This window comes from Protopterus annectens, chromosome 8.part0 (genome assembly GCF_019279795.1).
Source record: "Protopterus annectens isolate FY-2018-M chromosome 8.part0, PAN1.0, whole genome shotgun sequence".
NCBI lineage: Eukaryota > Metazoa > Chordata > Ceratodontiformes > Protopteridae > Protopterus > Protopterus annectens.
In genome coordinates, this window is record NC_056741.1 from 711,839,100 (window position 1) to 711,859,266 (window position 20,167).

The following is a 20,167-nucleotide window of genomic DNA, read 5'->3' on the forward strand; positions in this document are numbered from 1 at the left end:
GGTAAATTGGGCACTGCTGTGCTCATCCCTAGAGACTGGTTCCAGGCACAGAATCTTTTCCATTTTTCAGCATAAGATTTTCTAGTACTAGGTCTCCTTGCCTCTAAAATGATATCCATCACTGGTTTACTGAGGGATGGTAAAGGAGGGATTAGGTAATTAGCCAGGCTGCTAGGTTAAGTGTTTGAAGCTGCGGGTGCAGAATCTGGTTCTCCTGCTGAGTTAGCAGGGTAGGAGTCTGAAGCAGGTGCCATGGGGCCAACAGTGACACACTGTGCAAGACGGGGTGCCAGTGTTGGCGTGGCCAGTCTGGAGCAATCAAAATCGTCCTTGGTTTGTCTTGTTTGATCTTTAGTAGTATTTTGGAGAGCAGAGGCAGAGGAGGAAAGGTGTAAACTGATAGGTTTTTCCAGCTGAAGAACAGAGCATCCACTTTCCAAGCTTGTCTGTGGGGAGTCCTTGTGCAAAATTTTTCCAATTGATAGTTCTGGGGGGAGGCAAACAGGTCTATATCTGGGCTCCCCCATTTGCTTGTCAAGATGTTGAAAATCCTTGGTTCCAGTTTCCACTCGTGTGGGTCCACAAGGTTTCTGCTTAGTCCGTCTGCCAGTTATTTAGTTTTCCTGGCAGGAATTGAGCTTGTAGATGCACTTGGTAGCTCAAGGCTGTGTTCCACAATGCCATGACTAGTCTGCAGAGGGGGGTAAGAATGTCTACCCCCCCCCTGCTTGTTTATGTACCACAGTGGTGTTGTCCTTCTTTACCAATAATTGTCCTGGTAGAATGTGGTCCTTGAAGGCTGTCAGAGCATTCTGTATAGCTAACATTTCTTTTTGATTGATATGCAGGTGCATTTCACTTGGGTTCCATTTGCCCTGAATGCACTTCCCTACCAGGTGTGCCCCCCCCCCCCCCATGCATAGTCTGATGCATCTGTTGTTAGGGTTTGGGCAGCAGGGGGTAGTGTGATTTTGGTGGCAGGCCTCTGCCCACCAAAGGAACTCTAGGCGTAGGCAAGGTATGATAGGAATCATTGCTTCCAGATCTTGAGAATGTTGACACCATAGGCTTTTTCAATACCATTGTAGTTTCCTCATATGAATTAGAAGAATGCAGGAGTCCATGAACCCCAAGGCTTGTAGTATTTGCCTTGCAGATAGCAGGGATTTTTGTGGCCAGTTGTTTGAAGTAGGTTGTCAAATGAATTTGTTTCTCTGGCGTGAGGAAAGCCATCCGGGAAGTTGTATTCAAGCTTGCTCCCAGGAATAGAATTTGTTGACAGGGTACCAAGTGTGATTTCTTTTCATTTATGGTATACCCTAGACAAGTTAGCACCCTTTGTACAAAAGCCACATTTATTTATTTATTTATTTATTTGCAGTTGGTTTACCAGGATAGTCCGCTGGGCCAAAAAGAACCCGTTTTCAATGGAGTCCTGGGGAGAAAAGCTCCAAAACAGACAAACTAGGTACATACAAAAGATTGCTAATAATAATTATACAAAAGTAAAAGATACAACATTTGAGCTCAAAGTTCAGGAAGCATTCAAACAATACAATCTAGTGAGAGATAATGTGAAGTGAATATGCTGAGAAAGTGTCATTGTTTTACACATACAGAGTAGTTATTTTGTAAGGAACATAAGCTTTGTAAGGTACAAAGATCACATGACTCAAAAGTATGTCCTGGCTTTCTGCCTGAATTAAACAATCGTCCAGGTATAGGTATATTTGAATATTTCTTTGCCTGCAAAATGCAATGACTGGAGCTAGGCGCAGTAGATAAGTCAAAGGGCAGTGCAGAGAACTGATAGTGTGTGTAGCCTGCTTTGAAGTGTAGGTATCTTCTGCAAGATTCCCTGATTGGGATGTACAGGTATGCTTCCTTTAAATCTAGTGTTGCCAACCAGGCATCTTTGCCTAGCATAGGAAGCAACTGGTGAAAAGTCAGCATCCTGAAATTTGGAATCACCAAAAAGGTGTTTACAGTAGACAGGTCCAGGATAGGATACCACAAATTGTCTTTTCTGGGTACCAGGAAAAGTCTTGAGTAGAAACCTTGTCCCTTTTCCTCTTCTGGTACCAATTGAATAGCCCCTATGCTTAAGAGAGAGTACTTGCTTTTGAGCCTCTGCCTACTGATTTAGAGGTAGATCCGGCCACCCGCTTGGAGTTGGTAATGTGTGGAAGTGAAATCTGTATCCTTGGGACACTACATTTAAAACCCATTTGTCCACTTGATGGAATGACAAGCCACCTGGGAGGAGGTCCCCAACAGGGAAACAGCAGATGTTTTACCCTCAGAGATCGGAAGATCAGACACAACCTGAAAAGAATCAGATAGGAGAGCCAACACATACCTGGACATATGGGTCTGATAATTTACAGCCCTAAAAGCCAAGGTAGCCGACGTATAGACCTTCCTACCTAGCCTTTCCATGGTTCTGCTATCTTTATCAGAGGGCAGTAATTTAGGCAAAGGAAGCAACTGAGAGGGCTTGTCACAGGCTACAGACACCAGTGAGGAGTCGGCAGCACGACACTTGTATAAAAATTAACAGTCTTCAGGCAACCTATAAAACCTATCAGATTTCTTGGGAGCAGGGGGCTGAGAATCTGCAGCTTTAGAGGCATTGAAAAATGTATCCAACAAAGCAGCCAAAAACAGAAAGAATAGGAGTGGGTTTAGGAGAGTCCATCTGCAGCAACTCATAGTGCCTCTTATGAATCTAAGAGACCGGAGCACAATCCCATTTAAAGAACTCCATCATCCTGGAGATTGTGTATCCAAAAGAAATCTCTTCAAAGTGAGTACAAGACTGGTAGATTCCTCTTCCTCTAACTTACAATCCAAAGGAGAAGACATCTGAAAAGAGTAAGCAAGGGATTCCCCATCCAAATCCAACTCCTCCTCAGAGGAATCCTGTTCTCTGGGTCTTTTAAGGGGAGTAGAAGACTAAGGCAGAGCTAGAACAGAAACATCCTGAGGAGGTTTCAATGCCATCAAACTCTGAGTGAAGGCCTGCCACTCACTCTGTGGATCCTTAGAGGCAGAAGAAATATGTTTATTTTTTTGGTTTTTCTTCAACAGGACATCTGCCTTATAAAACTTGGAAGGGTCTGACCCAGGACTGCACTCAATAATGGCAGTAGGGACTTCTTATCTGACTAAAATCTGAGAAACACCCCTAGGTTCCTCAGAAATGATCAACCATGGTTCCCCCTGAATGTCTGAAATGGACATCTGCAAAGCCTTCTCGGATGTGCTTAAAGCAGGATCCCCAATGGCCTCCAATCTGGTTGCAGCAGAGGAATCCAACAACAAAGCCAGGCAAACCTCCAGGCATTCATTCACCTCGGGAGAGATGTCTGCAGGAGGCTGAACAGTCGAAGATTCGGGCCTATGCTTCTTGGCCTTCTTCTTCCCAGATGGCTGTCCTTCAGGGTGGGAAATTCCCTCCATTGTACCCTTCATGAGAAGTTTAAGAGGCTGATTCTCTAGATATGGCACCAAAGAAGAAAGTCTACTATGCAAAGTTTTAGGTACAAAAGCCTGACAGATGGAACAGGATGTATGGTTGTGCGAGGTGCCAGGGCAAAACAGATACTGTTTGTGGCGGTCTTTATGAGGAAGCTGTCTCCTACACTGGCCTTCTTGGATGACATGAAACCCCACAAGCAACAAAAAGAAAAGACAAGTAAAAAAAAAAAAAAAGAACCCCAGTGGGCACTCATCTGCAATGGCTTGGTGAAACCAGCAACAGAACGTAGGCATTCAGACTGACAATCAAGACATGGAGTTCGGACTAGCGGTACAGAAGTTCTGAGAATGGTACGTCCAGACATCACCTTTATGCCCTATACTAGATGAGAAGCATACGTGTGACATACAGCATGCCTTAAAATAACCTACGGCTTTTGTATACTGGCCAGATGTTGGGCTGCCTTAGGCAGGGAATCCCTAATGTTATGGATACTGCAACAGTGAAATGGAAGGACATCACTTTTAATGGCTAATGTTTTCTGAAAGCATTCAAGTTGTTTTCTACATCTGGGAGAGGAATAAAAATAAGAAAAAACAGACAGCACTTAGTATAAGTAGAAGCACAGGCTGTACCATGAGTCTTAGCATAGATAAAGTACAGTTTTGTACCTACCATAAATGTAGATGTCCGATAGGAATGCATCTGCAGTCCTTACAAATGGGTTGTCCTGTCGTCAGGCAGCCCTTCGATCGGCCGGATTCCAAAGTCTGGGTCTGGCCTCGGCTGGTGTTGCACTTCACCCGACGTCATAACTGCAGTTATTCGGGTATAAAGGCATCAGCCAACGCCATTTTCCTCAGTGTTTCTTGCCCCAGATGCCAGGTGCCCTCTAGGAAGGCTAAATTTGGATAAATGCAAATGTTTCCAAATAGTAGAGAGCAAACAAAAAATAAACATGTATGTACATATATACAAACAAATACACCATAATAGATTCCCCCAGCTAGCTACAAGATGGGCAATACCCTAGGAGTACCACAGAGGGGAAGGAGGGTGGGTAATCCTGACTGCAGATGCATTCCTATCGGACATCTACATTTATGGTAGGTACAAAACTGTACTATGTCCTTCAAGGATGCATCTGCAGTCCTTACAAATGGGTAGAATACCATAGCCAAACTGGGGGAGGAGGAGAAAGGTAATTATGGTGTAGTTAAGATCCCTTGCAAAACAGCAGTGGCAAAACCTGCTCGGGATCTAGAGTATAGAGGTAAATTATAATGCTTGGCAAATGTATGCACGGAGCTCCAAGTAGCAGCCTCTAAAATGTCTTTGGTAGCCACTCCTCGTAGCAAAGCTGTGGTAGTGGCTGTAGCCCTTGTAGAGTGAGGCCTGATGTTTTCTGGAGTTTTCTTCCCATGGTAGGAGTAACAAAATCTAATGCAATTTCCTATCCACTTAGAGATTGTCTGTTTTGAAATTGCTTTTCCTTCCATTCCTGTTGCATATGCTACCAGTAGCTGGTCAGTTTTTCTATTACCCTTGGTCCTGTCCAGGTAGTAGCGTAATTGCCTATGCACATCCAAGGTATGTAACAGTCTTTCTCCCCTGTTTTGTGGGTTGGGGAAGAATGTAGGTAGGTGGATAGCCTGATTCAAAGATACTCTGGAAACCACCTTAGGCATAAAAGTAGGATTTGTTCTCATGGACACTCTATCTTGATGGAAGATCAGGAAGGGCTGTACTGCCATTAATGCCTGTAGTTCAGATACCCTTCTTGCTGAAGTGATTGCCAGCAGGAAAGCAGTTTTCCATGATAAGTATTGTAATTCTGCTGTGGCTGCTGGTTCGAAAGGAGGAAGTGTCAATTTCTCTAGTACAAAGTTCAAGTCCCATGCTGGCAATGGTGGCTTCCTAGGTGGTTTTACGTTTTTAATTCCTCTCAGAAACTGCCTGAGCAGAGGATGTGAGAAAAGTGGAGGATCCAAGTCATATTCTGCTGAAATAGCTGATGCATGGATCTTAATGGAAGAATAGGACAGGCCTTTGTGGAAGAGCTCTGCCAAGTATTCCAGGATGTTGGCTATGTTTACCAGTGACACATTTTCTCCTTTTGCAGTACTCCAAATGTAATATCTTTTCCATTTTGCTGAATAATTTTTTTTTCTTGTTGAGGGTCTGCGAGACTCCAAGATAATGTCTTTAACCCTTTGTGATAAATTTAGGTTTTTTGTTCTTATGCAATGTTCCAGGCAGTCAGCTGCAGTGTTTTCAGGTTTGGATGCAGGGTGTTGAAGTTGTTCTGTGTTAACAGCAAGGGAACAAGGGGTAGGGGCCATATTTGTTCCCGAGACATGCTCCTCAGTAATGGGTACCAATGTTGTCTTGGCCAGTCTGGAGCTATAAGAATGATCCTTGGATGGTCCTCTTTGATTTTTAATAGCACCTTGTGCATCAAAGGAAGTGGTGGGAATGCATATGCTGTCAGGTTTTTCCAACTGAAAGATAGAGTCCACCTTCCAAGCAAGTGGGTGGTACGTCCTTGTGCAGAATTTCTTTAGTTGGTGATTGCGTGGGGATGCAAATAAGTCTATCTGTGGGAGTCCCCATTTTCTTGTAATGGTTTTGAAGATGTCCGGATGGAGCATCCATTCGTGGGCATCCGTGGTTGTTCTGCTTAGTATGTCCGCTGGAATGTTTTCTTTTCCTGGTACAAAAATTGCTTGTAACTGAATGTTGTAACTCAGGGCCACATTCCAGAGGTCCATTGCCATCCGGCATAGAGGGTACGAATGTGTGCCTCCCTGTTTGTTGATGTACCACATAACTGTGGTGTTGTCCGTCCTTATCAACAGTTGACCTTGTTGAAGAAATGGTCTGAATGTCTGAATTGCCAGTTTTACTGCTAGCATTTCCTTTTGATTTATGTGCAGGAGCAGTTGGTCCGGAGTCCATGAACCTTGTATGCACTTTTCCAGCATGTGGGCCCCCCAACCGAGGTCTGAGGCGTCCGTTGTGATGGTTTGGCTTGGCTGAGTGTTGTGGAAGGGCAATTCTTTGTTTGATTGACAGGCCTGAGCCCACCATAGGAATTCTTGTTTCAGGCATGGAATTATAGGAATTTGGGTTTCTAGGCTGTGCCTGTGCTGAGACCATAAATTCCTTAGGTACCACTGTAACTTTCTCATATGCAGTCTGGCAAGTGGAACCAATATTATGCAGGATGCCATGAAACCCAAGGCTTGCAGGACTTTTCTTGCAGTTAGGTGGTTCTGCTTTGCTAATGCCAAGAAGTAGAGAGGGAGTTGTTCCTGTTTTTCTACTGTTAGGAATGCCATTTGTTTGGATGTGTCCAGCTCTGCACCCAAAAAGGTTATCCTTTGGGATGGTATCAGCCTTGACTTTTTTATATTGACTGTGTATCCCTGGGCTTGTAGTAGGTAAATGACTCTTTTCAAGTCTTCTGCTAACTTGTTTTTGTTGTCCGCTTGTATCAGGCAGTCGTCCAGGTAAGGGTAGATTTGGATTCCCTGAAGCCTGCAATGAGCAATTACTGATGCCAGGCATTTCGTGAACACTCTGGGCGCAGTAGATAAGCCAAAGGGCAATGCTGAGAATTGATAATGCTCTGATCCTGCAAGAAATCTGAGGTACCTTCTGCAATTTGGTCGTATGGGGACGTGCAGGTATGCCTCCTTGAGATCTAGAGTTACCAGCCAAGACTCCTTGCCCAGCATGGGAAGAAGCTGCTGTAGGGTCAGCATTTTGAATTTTGGAACAATGAGGAATGTGTTTAAAGTGGACAGGTCGAGTATAGGTCTCCATTTGCTTTCTTTTCTTGGTACCAGGAAGAGTCTGGAGTAAAATCCTTGTCCTTGCTCTGTAGATGGTACCTTTTCCACAGCTCTCATTCTTAATAATTGAGTTATTTGTTTTAGAGCTTCTGCCTTTTGATTTGGAGGTAGGTTTGGCATTCCTCTCTTCCCTGGTAGAGTATGGAAGTGAAACCTGTAACCTTGGTCTATTGTCTGCAAAATCCACTTGTCTCTTGTGATGTAATGCCAGTTTACTGAAAATAAAGCTAGCTTCCCGCCCAAGGGTGCTTCTAGTTGTTCCCTGGTAGGCGGTGCTAGAGCCAAGTCACTGTGATTGTCCTGTAGTAGTGGTGGTGGCTGTGTCTGTGGCTGCACCTCGCTGGTTGTAACCCTGCCACTGGCGTCCCCTGTAGGCACCCCTGGATTGACTTCTGCCTCTTGAACGCCTATTCCTGCCTCTCTGAGCTCTGGAGGAGTCTGGAAAGGACCAATTCTTGGAGGGCCAATTCCTGCTAAACCTTGGAGGTTGGACCTGTAAGAAATCTTTCACTGTTTGTACAGATTTTGCCTTTTCTTCCATCTTCTTCAGCACCTGTTGTGCAGGAGAGCCAAACAAATTGATCTTGTCCATGGGAGCATCTAGTAGTTTTGATTTAACGTGGTCTGGTAAGGCCTGCTCTTTTAACCATGCATGCCTTCTGATAACTGTGCCAGTCATGGCTGATCTAAAGGAAGCCTCCAGTGCATCATAGCCGCATTTTAAGGAATGGTTACTGACTTGCTGAATATTATGTACCATTTCCTGAACATATTTTTTTGTCTAAAGGTTCATCTGAGGACAGTTTTTTAGTTAACTGATCTAGCATAAATTCTTGATACTGGATCATGTGGAATTGACAGTTCAAGGCCCTAGCTGAAAGAGTAGCAGAAGTGTAAACTTTTTTACCCCATCTCTCTAAGGACCTGGATTCCCTTTCAGAGGGGAGGGGGTTTTTAGCAGAGGTAGCTGTTACAGCTTTAGGACCCTGGGAGATAGTCTCTGGGTCTGCAAAAGGAGCCTTATACAAATGGTAATGCGTGTCCGGGATCCTGTAGTACCTATCGGGCTTAGCAGGGGCCGGAGGTAGTGAATCAGGAGCAGTACAAGCATCATTAAAAGCATCATCTACAACAGAGAGAACTGGAGGTATGGCTAAAGGTCTATGTTGTGGTAAATGCAGAAAGGTTCTAAGCCTTTTTCTAGAGTCAGAAAAATCCTGGCCCTGCCACTGAAATTGTTCCCTCATAGCATGCAAGGTTTCCCCAAAGGAAAATTCCTCAGGCGGAGAGGCAGAAGGAATGGACTCTTCAGCATCAGAGTCTTCATAAGGGGAGAAAGGAGCCTCTGGAGGGTTAGTAATATCTGAATCATCAGAGGAATCATCTGTCGAAACTGGCTCAGGGGGCTCTGCTCTAGGCCTCTTCTCTGGAGGAGGGTGAGAGGCCCTGTCAGGGTGAGGTTGGGATCCCCGGATTAAAGAAATGAGATCCTCTGCTAGACTAAGCATTTGAGAACTAGAGCTAGGCCTGTGAGAGGGGGTCTTAACAGGCACAGATTTAGTAGATTTAGCTGCTTTAGCCCTGGCAAAGGCCTTAATGGACATGGATGCAGGTGGCCTAGCAGCTCCACGTGCAGGGGTAGAAATATCCAGGAGGATAGTGTCAGACAATTCCTGAGAAACTGCAAGAGCAGGAGGTATATCAGAAGCCGATTCCGCCAGGTTGGAAGAGGCCTCAGTAGGAGGTAAGTTTTCGGCTAAAGGAAGAACCGCTTGCTCGGTTTCAGCCGAAACCGAGACACTCACGGTAGGCTTAACCGCGGTTTTGGCCGAAACCGCAGACCGCGAGTGTCGGTCCTTTTCCTTGCGCTTTTTAGATATTTGCATAGTCGGAGGATCCGACGGCATAATGTAAGCAAAATCGGAGCCGAAAAACTCCTCAGCAAATTCCGACCGACGTCTAAGCGTCCGTCGGTTAAAAGAAGCACAGGCTAGACAAGCTACTACGTTGTGGTCTGGGCCTAAGCAAGGTAAGCAGTAAGAGTGGAAATCTTTATGAGGTATTTGTTTCCCACAAGTTAAACAGTTATTCACTTTTTCTGACATCGGCTGAGGCAAGAAAGAGTCCCCAACGGGGTACTTAGCTTTTTAGAAGTCTTCGGTAGAAGTATTCGATAGTAGTAATCTCTGGTTCTGACCGACCGGCACTTGCGAACAGCTTCTGCTTCGGGCGCCACGCGGCAAGAAAGACTGGGGAAAATGGCGTCGGCTGATGCCTTTATACCCGAATAACTGCAGCTATGACGTCGGGTGAAGTGCGACACCAGCCGAGGCCAGACCCAGACTTTGGAATCCGGCCGACCGAAGGGCTGCCTGACGACAGGACAACCCATTTGTAAGGACTGCAGATGCATCCTTGAAGGACATCTTTCATTACAAGTTAATTAAAGCATGGGAGTGTGGCTGTCAAGTCTGGGACAGTTGTTCCTATAAGGAGGTTAACTTCATTATTTGAAAAGGTACATAGTTTTGAGTATTTGTATTATGTTAATAGGTTATGGAGGTGTTTATCTATTTTAACAGTTTTCATTAAAACAAAAAGTCTTTTAGAAATCACACAAAGATATGAAACACCTATATGAAAGACCAAACTGACAAACACTAGATGTATGCATGTAACACAAAAGCTGAAACTAGACATTAAAAAGCAGTTACACATAACACGTGGAAATAACTTCTTAACATAATGGTAACACTTTCCATATCTTCTCTGAATGTGAATGGCCTCACAGATATACACAATAAAGAAACAGTAGTGAACTATATTAAGAAATGCAGAGTGCAAATAGCTATGCTACAGGAGGCACATTTGGAAAGAACTCAGCATGTGAATTTGATAAAGAAAGGATTTCAGGATGGCTATTCAATGGAATATCCAGGAGAAAGGAAATGGGGAGTATCTGTATTAATGGCTTGAGGAGCTCCAATAGTGACAGAAGAGGAAAAAAGATACGAATGGAAGATATGTAGTAGTAAGCGGCTAAGAGCAAGAGAGGAGGATTACACTGGCATGTATTTACATTCCACCTAAAACTGCTACAATAGAGCTTAAGAAAATTTTGGGAGAAATAATCGACTTTCAGCAAGGAATATTGGTGGGGACTGGAATTTGATTTGAAACAGTGAGGATGTATTTGAGGGGGCATAGAAACGTAAATGTAACAAGAGGGTAGATTTCTGAAGAAATTTATGAAAATATTTGGTATGGAAGATGGTAATCAGTAGTAGGAGCCCCAAGGTAAAACACGGGGCTAGGCTAAACAGAAATTATATTTCCCATGAACATGTGCATTAAACTGAATGTTTTTCTACTTCTCCAATAACTATTTCAGATCAAGGGCTAATAAAAAAATAAAAATACAGGGTAATGAAATAAAAAATGAGACACTGGCTCTTCCTCACAGGTCTATAGCAATTCATCGAAGTTTACTTACCTCAAATGGCTATTCATCGAACCATCATCGAACAGCCCTTCATCAAATGTTCGCATCAGCGAATGTTTTTCCCAGGGAAGGAAGTCTCTTGACCAACATACAAAAATTTGTGTAGGTAGGTATGGTGGCCAAGTGATTTCTTACCGTGAGAAGAACATTCACTGATGTGAAGATTCGATGATTTGGTTCAAGGTAAGTAAACTTTAATGAAGTGATATAGACCCCTTCCTCACCTACCTGCTGAACAGAGAGGAATTTAAGGAATAGGTAGTGGAAATTATTTGTGGATTACTATACCAGAAAGAAATTTCTTCAAAACATATACCTAGGAAGTGGAATAAAATGAAAGCGGAGTTTAAAAATAGGGTAGAAAAAAACTATATGGTTACGTAAAAAAAAATATTTAGAAGAACTGACAAAGGTTATATTGTTGCAGAATAAAGGGAATCTCACAGAAAAAGAAGAGGAGCAATCGCAGAGTGCTAAAGAGAAATTAAGGGACTACCTGGATAATATGCATGAGTTTAGAAAGATTACTGTTAAGCAACTGTTTTTTGATAATAACTTCAGAGCACAAAAGCTGTTAGCACAACGGCTCAGGCAACTGACAGGAGAAAGGATGTCTGATGAACTTAGGGAGCCTATAACAAGGAAATTAACCAGAGATCATGTAGAGGTATTAAAAATATTTCATAAACTTTATGAAAATCTGTATAAAACATATGAGAAAATCAAAAAAAAGTACAAATAGAAACATTTATGGAAAAATTACATATGCCAAGATAAGAAGTAGATGAGGCTCAATTACTAACAGGATATGAGGAAATGTTCGAAAAATAATGATGTATAACCAATCTACTGGAGAGTCTCCAGGAACAGATGGTATTCCTGTGGAAGTTTGGAGGGAAGAAAGTGATAACGATTTGGAAGATTTTGTCTAACAGTATTTTAACAGCAACAGAAGCACCAACATCCTGAAAGAATGCTGTGGTGGCTGTTAATACCTAATGATGGTACAGATCCAGCTTCGTATAGGCCCATTTCAATCCTAAATCATGATTATAAAGTGGTTATGTCTATAATGGCTAAAAGAATGGTAAAGGTGATGCCAAAATTGAAAGACGTGAATTTGTAGAGGGGAGGCAAACATTTGATAACATTAATGGAATAAAGACTATCCAGAGGGAAGATAAAAGAAAATACCACTGTTATTGGTGGGTCTTGATGCAGAGAAAGCATTTGACAGAATAAGCTGAGGTTTTAAGAGTGGGGCAATAGAAGTATCTCTATTCCTTGACATAATAATAAGATTAATTATGAGGATATATGAGGGATCAGGGGTTAAAACTGAAGTGGGGGTCCCCTCTGATAAGTTCTGTTTGAACAGAAGAACCAGGCAAGGCTGTCCTCTTTCCCCTTTGTTATTTGGGCTATATTTAGAACCACTGGCAAAAAAATTAGGGACTCAAAAATTCAAGGCTATAATTGGTATGGTAATCAGAAAAAGTTGTCTTTCTTTGCATGTGATGTTATTTTGTAACTGATAACACCAGAAAAGGACATTTCATGTGGAACATTCTGATACAATTTCAAGTCTTTTCGGGATACCAAATTAATGAAGATAAAACAAAAGTAATAGCTGTAAACTACATGCCCACACACAAATTGGTTCATCAAAACTCATATTTATGGGGACATGATAAAATGAAGCACTTAAGAGTATGGGTTAAAAAGGGATTCTGCTATGGTAGCTATGGATATGTGGGAAGAGGCTAGACAAAAGGCAATACAAAACTGAAAAATGGATATGGATAGCAAGATATAAGAAATGAAAATGTTTTAGTCCCTTTAGTTTGATACACAGGTTAGGCATATTTTTATCAACCAAAGTCGAAGCTAAATGTTGAAGGACTTTATCTGAGAGAGGAAAAGGGTAAGAGTCAAGTGTGAAATTGATCCTTCCAACAGAACAAGGGTTTTTCTGGATTACTTGATTTGTAGGGGTATTTCAGAGCTACTACACAGTTAAGGCTCCTATACACAAGCACATGTAGACAGCTAAAATTCAAAGTGGAACAGGATGATGAAGAAACAAGGGGGAAGCTCAAGAAACAAGGAGAGACTGGGATTTTGTATGCAGATCCATAAGGAGAATAACAATAACCATAAATAATATTATATTCATAAAGTAGCAGAAAGTATTCAAATTCTAAACCAGCATGGGAATGGAGAAAGGAGATTCTAACAATAGGGATGAATGCAATTGGGGTGCACAGAATAGGCAAGAGGGGGCTGGAATTTACTGGAGAAAACTGGCAATGGAATCAAAGTATTGGGAGCAAAAATTAGACTGGGAATGGTAACAGAATGGGAAGAGGCCAATAATACATATGAACTGCAGGCTAGAGATTGCGTTCTCCATCAAGGATTGATAGCAGAGTACAGGCAAAGACAAAGGAATGGGGGGTCCTAAGTGAAAGACCAGCACTAGTAGAGTTTTTAGATGAATCTAGAACAGAAGCTGCTGTTAAAAGGGGATAATAAGTATGGCATATAAAATACTGCATGATAACTATAGGAGTCAATCAGAGGAGGCTAGAAATGGATTGGGAAGAGAGATCAGATAAGCAATTCACAAAGAAACAATGGGAGGATATATTTATGGCTCCCAAATATGCAACAAAGTCTAGAAGATTTTGGATGTTTGCTTGGAAGTGTTTGCATATGTATTTTATACATCAGACAGATTGCAAATGTTGGAGGTGTGATGGGGAAGAAAGAGGTAATTGGGAACATATTTTTTGGGAGTGTAATGAGCTGGATGACATCTCTGTCAGAAATATTAGGTGAGTATATTGGTGCAACTAAGGAAATTATTTTTTTTTCAGCTGTGATACAGAACTGGAATTGACTAGACATAATAAAGCCTTGCCGAGTTTAATTCTGGTGGCTGCCAAAAATACAATCACTAGAAAATGGAAATCAAGGTCTAAACCAACTGTACTAGATGTAGTGAATATAGTAACAGAGAGAAAAGAACTAGCAATGGGATCTTTACAAAAGGGCAGGAGCTAATTACATAAAAAAAGGAATTGTGGGAACAATACATGCAGAATAATGTTTTGTAGGAGGAATGAGGTTTAAGGGAAGGCAGGAATGAAATGAACTATGCAATGTTTGGTATAGTAGATTATATCTGATGTATAATGTTTGTAACTAAAAGTACTTCAATATGATTTGTTCTCATCTATACAATGCATGACTGCCTATGTCATAAGTTATAATTCAGTAATGATGTTTCCTGCTTAAAAATATAATACTGTGCAAGTAAATATAGCTATTTGTGCAAAGAAGCAATTCTTGCAAATAAAAGATTAGCAAAAATGTAGCAGGATTGAATTTGCACCATAAAGTAACATGATACTCACAAAAATTGTTTCTAATAAGGAAACAGTCTGTTTTTATTTCAAACAGATTTATTAGTGATTGTAATACATGATCTTACCTTCCTTCCAGAAGAGCACATAGTATCTGTAAGTTGTGACATGGAGACAGGAAAGGTATGCAGTCTATATGGTAAAGTCATAGTTTCCAGAGCTGTTGCTAGCAATGCACTTGTCTGGTAATTCAGAGAAGCCTGGCAGGGAAGAAGCAGGGCATCAAATTCAAATAAAAGAATTTAATTAAGCTTTAGTGCCAAAGCAAACAACATTTAACATTTCCAAGTTATGTGAATCACACACACTCCAGTCATTATTCACAGTATTCTGAATGAGAAAAGATGGACAAGGAATGTCCTGTGAACTGCTGCCACTGTTGTTTCTGTGTTAGAAGTTGCCCCAGTAAAACGCTGGTGGCATGTCTCCATCACAACTACTCTCCAGAATACTTGCAACCTAAATGCACCACGTTACCCAACAGTCGAATGGGTTAACTGGCTAGTGCACATGAGTAAGTTCTAAAGGACCAAGCATCAAATCCTAATATACATAGCACCTTTCAACTCTGAACAGAAAGCTAACATTTCATGACTTTAAACTACCTAGAAATGAAATAAGCTTCAACTAAGCAAGTCATAAACTCCCAGCTAGGTACCAACAGTAAATCAAAAATGCATTTCTGTCACATAAAAATTTGAATAAGAAGAAAACCAGTCACTTACATCATATATCACATATGGGAATGTGGTGGTAAGGAGGGACCGACGTCCCATATTCCTATTAACTGAAAGTGGGCAGAAGAGGGAGCTATCACTGGACAAGCTGACAATCCCCAACACGGTGTTAATCAGCCTGTAGATATTCTTTGGAAGACTCTGGAATAAACAAGTACTGTTTTGAAATATCAAACTGTGCATAGTATAGTAAATGCATAGCAAAAACCTGCCCTGAAAAGCTCTAGAATACAAAGCAAGTTAGTCCCAATTTCTGCCCTTCAGTTATTTACAAAAACAGTAAAATAAGAAGTTATGTACTTACCATAGCGTTCCATGTTTGCAGTCCATCTCGCCTACATTCTTGCTGGATGGGTTCGGAGCCGAACCTCGGCTCGATTCGGCCGATACTAAAGCTCGAGAGCTTTTACTGGCTCAAGGCTATCCCCTATCCCATGGTGCACCACAGCAATTCCCCAGATCTTGTTTGCAAGAAAGTAACTGAATACATAATAGTGATTAACTGAATACATAATAGTAATTATACTATCAATAACTATGTACATATAACAAAAGCATTTTGTTTTACTATCCATGGCATGTGGACAGACAACTATAATAAGAGGTCAGACAGCATAATGGTTAGTCCACCAGTTCCTCCAGGAAACAGGAAGGGGGAAGGAGGGTGGGACGCAAGAATGTAGGTGAGATGGACTACAAACATGGAACGTTATGGTAAGTACATAACTTCTTAATGTTATGTAGTCCTATCTTGTCGTACTTCTTGCTGGATGAGACAGTGTCCCCAGCACCTTTACCCTTGGTAGCTCAAGCAAAGAGACTCTTTAGTACAGTGGACCCAAAGAATGACCTGTTCTGGGAGACCAAATCTAATTTATAATGAGTGGGAAAGGTATGAGGTCTTTCCCATGTAGCTGCTGTACAAATGGTATCAATTGGAATTTTGGATTTGAAGGCGTATGAGGCTGATACTGCTCTAGTTGAATGGCCACTTACCTAAGCAGGCAATTGTTTCCCAACACTTTTGTAAGAAAATGAAATGCAATCTGAAAGCCATTTAGAAAGAGTTACTTTGGAAATGGGCAAGCCTTTGTTTTTGTCTGAGAAGGAAACAAACAACTGATCTGATTTCCTGAAATCTTTAGTCCTGTGCAAGTAAAATTGGAGAATTCTATGGACATCTAGTTGATGCAGTCTGTAGTCTGACTTATTACTGTAATTGGGGAAGAATACTGGTAATTCAATAGTTGTGTTTAGATTATGTTCTGAATAACCTTAGGGAGGAAAGAAGGATTAGTTCTTAGGGAGAGACTGTCCTTATGGAATACAATATATGGGGGTCAAATGGTCAGAGCTTGCAATTCTGAAACTCTCCCAGCAGATGTTATAGCTACTAAGAACAATGTCTTCCAAGACAATGTCTTCCAAGACAACAATTTCAAGTCGGATGAAGAAGACTGTTCGAATGGTGGATAAATCAATGAGGTCAGAACTAAGTTTAAGTCCCAGAGCTCTGGAGGTTGCCTGATTGGAGGTCTGAGAAGGACTCCTCCTTTCAAAAAGGTTTTACATGAAGAGTGGGACATAATAGAATTTCCCATGTTCCCAAAATGATAATTTGAGATGGCAACCAACTGAACTCTAATGGTAGCAGCTGCAGCTCCTTCTTGAAAAATAGATGTGGGGAAGGACAGAATAGATGCTATGGGGGCTGACTAGGGATGTATGTCTTGTTTAGCCGCCCAAATGGAAAACCTTTTCCATTGATGGAGTATAATTTCCTGGTGGAAGGTTTGTGGGAAGAAATTAATACGTGTTTAACAGTAGGAGAAAGGGACACACACCTGGCTATTCTTGGAACTGGAGCAGCCATGCTGTCAATTTCAGGGTTTGGATGGTAGGAAGGAACTGTCCTAACTGGTGAATCAGGAGGTCTGGAGATGGTTCCAGAATCCACAGTTCCTCCAAGAGATAAGGCCACAGGAAGGGGAACCAGACTTGGCGAGACCAGTAAGGAGCAATGAGGATCAGGGTATTCTTCAACAGTTTTGTTTTCTGAATCACTTTGGGTATGAGAGGAAAGGGCAAAAAAGCATAAAGAAGTCCCGGAGGCCAATTGTGGACTACAGCATCCCTGGGTGACATCCCCGGATGGGGAATGAGGGAAAAGTAGTTGCTGCATTTGGTGTTCGTGTATGTGGCGAATAGATCGCAGCAAGGGTGTCCCCATTTGTGGAAAATCTCTTCTGCAAGTTCTGTTTTCAGGGACCACTCATGAGGCATCAGAATTGCTAGACTCAGTTTGTCTGCTATCACACTGGACTTTCCTGGAATGTGCATTGCTGAGTCCATCTCCCATTTCCAAACTCTTTGTGCCTCTCAGCAAAGTGGGTAACACTTGGTTCCCCCTTGCTTGTTTATGTACCACACTACAGACGTTGTCTGATTGAATTGCAATTGTCCCTGTGGGAAGAGAACTGTGAAGTGCTTGCAACGCATATAGCACTGCTCTCATCTCCAAAACATTTATGTGCAAGTGGTTCTCGTGATCCTGCCAGATACCTTGGACCGTTATTCCCAGATAATACCCCCCCACTATATCTGGGAAGTGTCCGTGGTTAAGACTGCATTTTGTTGAGGGAGAAGGGGACAACCTAGATAAAGCTGATCTGTATGTAACCACCATGTTAGATCCTTCTTGCAGGAGTTTGTAATGAGTACTTGGTGGGACAAGGGTAGATCCTGCATTGACCACTGGCCAAATAGTAGCCACTGAAGCACTCTCATGTGTAGACGGGCTAGGGGAACTAAAAGAATGGTGGACGCCATAGTCCCTAGAACTTGAAGAACTATCCTGGCCTGTACTTTGTCTTTGGTCAGCAAGAATCTGACTTGGTTGTGCAATGATTCTATCCTTTCTGGTGTCAGTTTTGCTGTCATGGTGGTTGAGTCTATGTCTGAGCCTAAGAAGCCAATACACTGCGATGGAGATAAGGTGGATATTTTTAGATTTACTGTCATTCCTAATCTAGCGCACAAGAATAGAGTCTCGTCCCTGGCTTGGATTAGTTGGTGCCTGGTGGCAGCAGTGAGGAGACAGTCGTCTAAGTATGGAAACACCCGGAATTCCTGACATCTCAGGTGAGCCGTGCCTACCGCCATACATTTGGTGAACACTCTGAGGGCTGTAGTGAGCCCAAAGGGCAGTGTTTGAAATTGAAAATGACTGGCTCCCAGCCGAAAGCGTAGATGTCTTCTGGAGCGCCTGTCCATTTTGATATGGTAGTACACGTCCTGAAGATCTATGGAGCACATCCAATTGTCTTTTCTGATAAATGAAAAATTGACTGCAGAGTGATCATACGGAACATCGATTTTTTTACAGACTTGTTTAGCTTGCTGAGATCTAGGCCTGATCTCCAGTCCCCAGTCTTTTTTGGAACTAAAACGAATAGTAAGTTCCGGATCCTATTTGCTCTGTGGGGACTTCTTGGATTACTCTTTTTTGTAGCAACGAGATAACCTCTAATGTTGCACGGTTTATTTGATTGGGTGGTACATCTGGTAAAGACCGATTTGTAGGGGGATCGGAAACAAAGGGAATGAGGTAACCTCTGGAAATTATACTTTGCACCCATCGATCTTGAGAAATTTGTAGCCAGGTGCTTGGGAACAGTGAGAGATGACCCCAACTGCCTCCAGAGACGGACAGTCAGGCAACCCCTCAAGGGCGATGAAAGGGTCAACCAAAAAAAGCATCTCTATTACCCTGGTGCTGCGGACCCCCTCTGCCACGAGCGCTGCGCATTCCATTATAACCTCCCCCACTGCCTCTACGGGAGGATTGACCCTATGCATGAGGGAAACCTTTTTGGGATTTACGGAACCACATTTTCCCTCCTGTTTAACCCTCGGGATAGGGTCTGGAAGAAAGGGAGAAACGGACTCCAACAGCAGATAAGGTTTTCCCTTCCTGCTCACACCTGGTCAAACTCTCTTTTACCTGAGGTCCAAAAAGGGATGAACCATCAAAGGGGATGTTGGTAAAGGAAGACTTGAAGGATTCTGTAAAATTGCATAGACGCTTCAAGAAATGTCTCCTGAGAGAGATGCCTGCTGCAGCCGCCCTGCTCACTCCATCAGCTGAATAAGAAATCAGCCTCATGGAGGAGTTTGCAATAGAGGTAAGGGTGGATAGATGTGAAAATACCTTGTCAGCGGATCCCGAAGCTACTGGACCCTAAAGGGTATCTCCCAACTCCTTTAGGAGGTCCCTTTGAAGCCTGGTAAAATGGGACAGGTAATTCAGCGATCGTAAGGTAAAGGCCGCTGAAGAAAAGGTACACTTTCCATACCTAGCCATCATCCTAGACTCTATTAGGAAGATGGGTATTTAAGGACGTCTCGGATAACTCCTCCTTTGTGGCTGCTGCTACCACCATAGCATCCACAGGTACTCCCTTGGTTAGAAAGTTTTTGTCTTCTGGAGCAGTAATAAATTTATTAGGCCTCCTCAGGATAGGCTCAACTGTGTCCGGAGAGGTCCAAGCTTTCTTAGATATGACCCCTAACCACTGGTCATATGGCGGTGTCACCCAGGAGGTGGAAGGTCGGGAACCAAAAGCCTCAAGATACACTGATTCATCCTCACTAGGGTTAGAGGTCTTCCAATCGTCCCTCTGTCTAAGGATTTCCAAGATGTCCACAAAACAGACATCCTCAGAGGGGGATCTTGGGGACCCTTCTGACTCATCCAAATCAGTGTCAGAAGTGACAGACTCGGGTGAGTCAATATGCTTCCTCTTGCAGACTCTCTTCCTAAGGGCCTCTCCAGTGGGGTAATCTGGGGAGGTTTCAGAAGAGGGGGCACCTCCTATGGGGGCTCCTTGGAGCTCTGGTTCTCTATGTTTATGGGCAGGTGGGGGAGAAGAGGCTGCAACCTGCTGCTGGAGGGACATAGAGTCCAATGGCAGGGCTCTAGTAGTTGACAAAGCTCTCTCTATCGCCTTGAAAGCCTTACCACCCCACTCCGAAGACCTCCACTCCGAGGAAACGGATGGTCAACTCCAAACCGGAGTAGCAGGCTCCGAAGCAGACATGGGAGCCGAGCTCACGTGAGCTGAAGCACCGAGAGAGAGGGTCGGATCCAAAGAAAACCCGGG

The 20,167-nt window shown here is 42.8% G+C and overlaps 1 protein-coding gene across 1 annotated transcript in view; it reads right to left on the bottom strand.

The window, feature by feature from the left end:
* MSTO1 (misato mitochondrial distribution and morphology regulator 1) overlaps positions 1-20,167 on the bottom strand; it is a gene marked incomplete in the record, with an annotated part of 1,162,028 nt that overhangs the window by 260,995 nt on the left and 880,866 nt on the right. Inside the window, 2 exon segments of the mRNA XM_044080162.1 lie at positions 14,337-14,468; positions 14,994-15,146. Coding sequence (XP_043936097.1) covers positions 14,337-14,468; positions 14,994-15,146 — 285 coding nt within the window.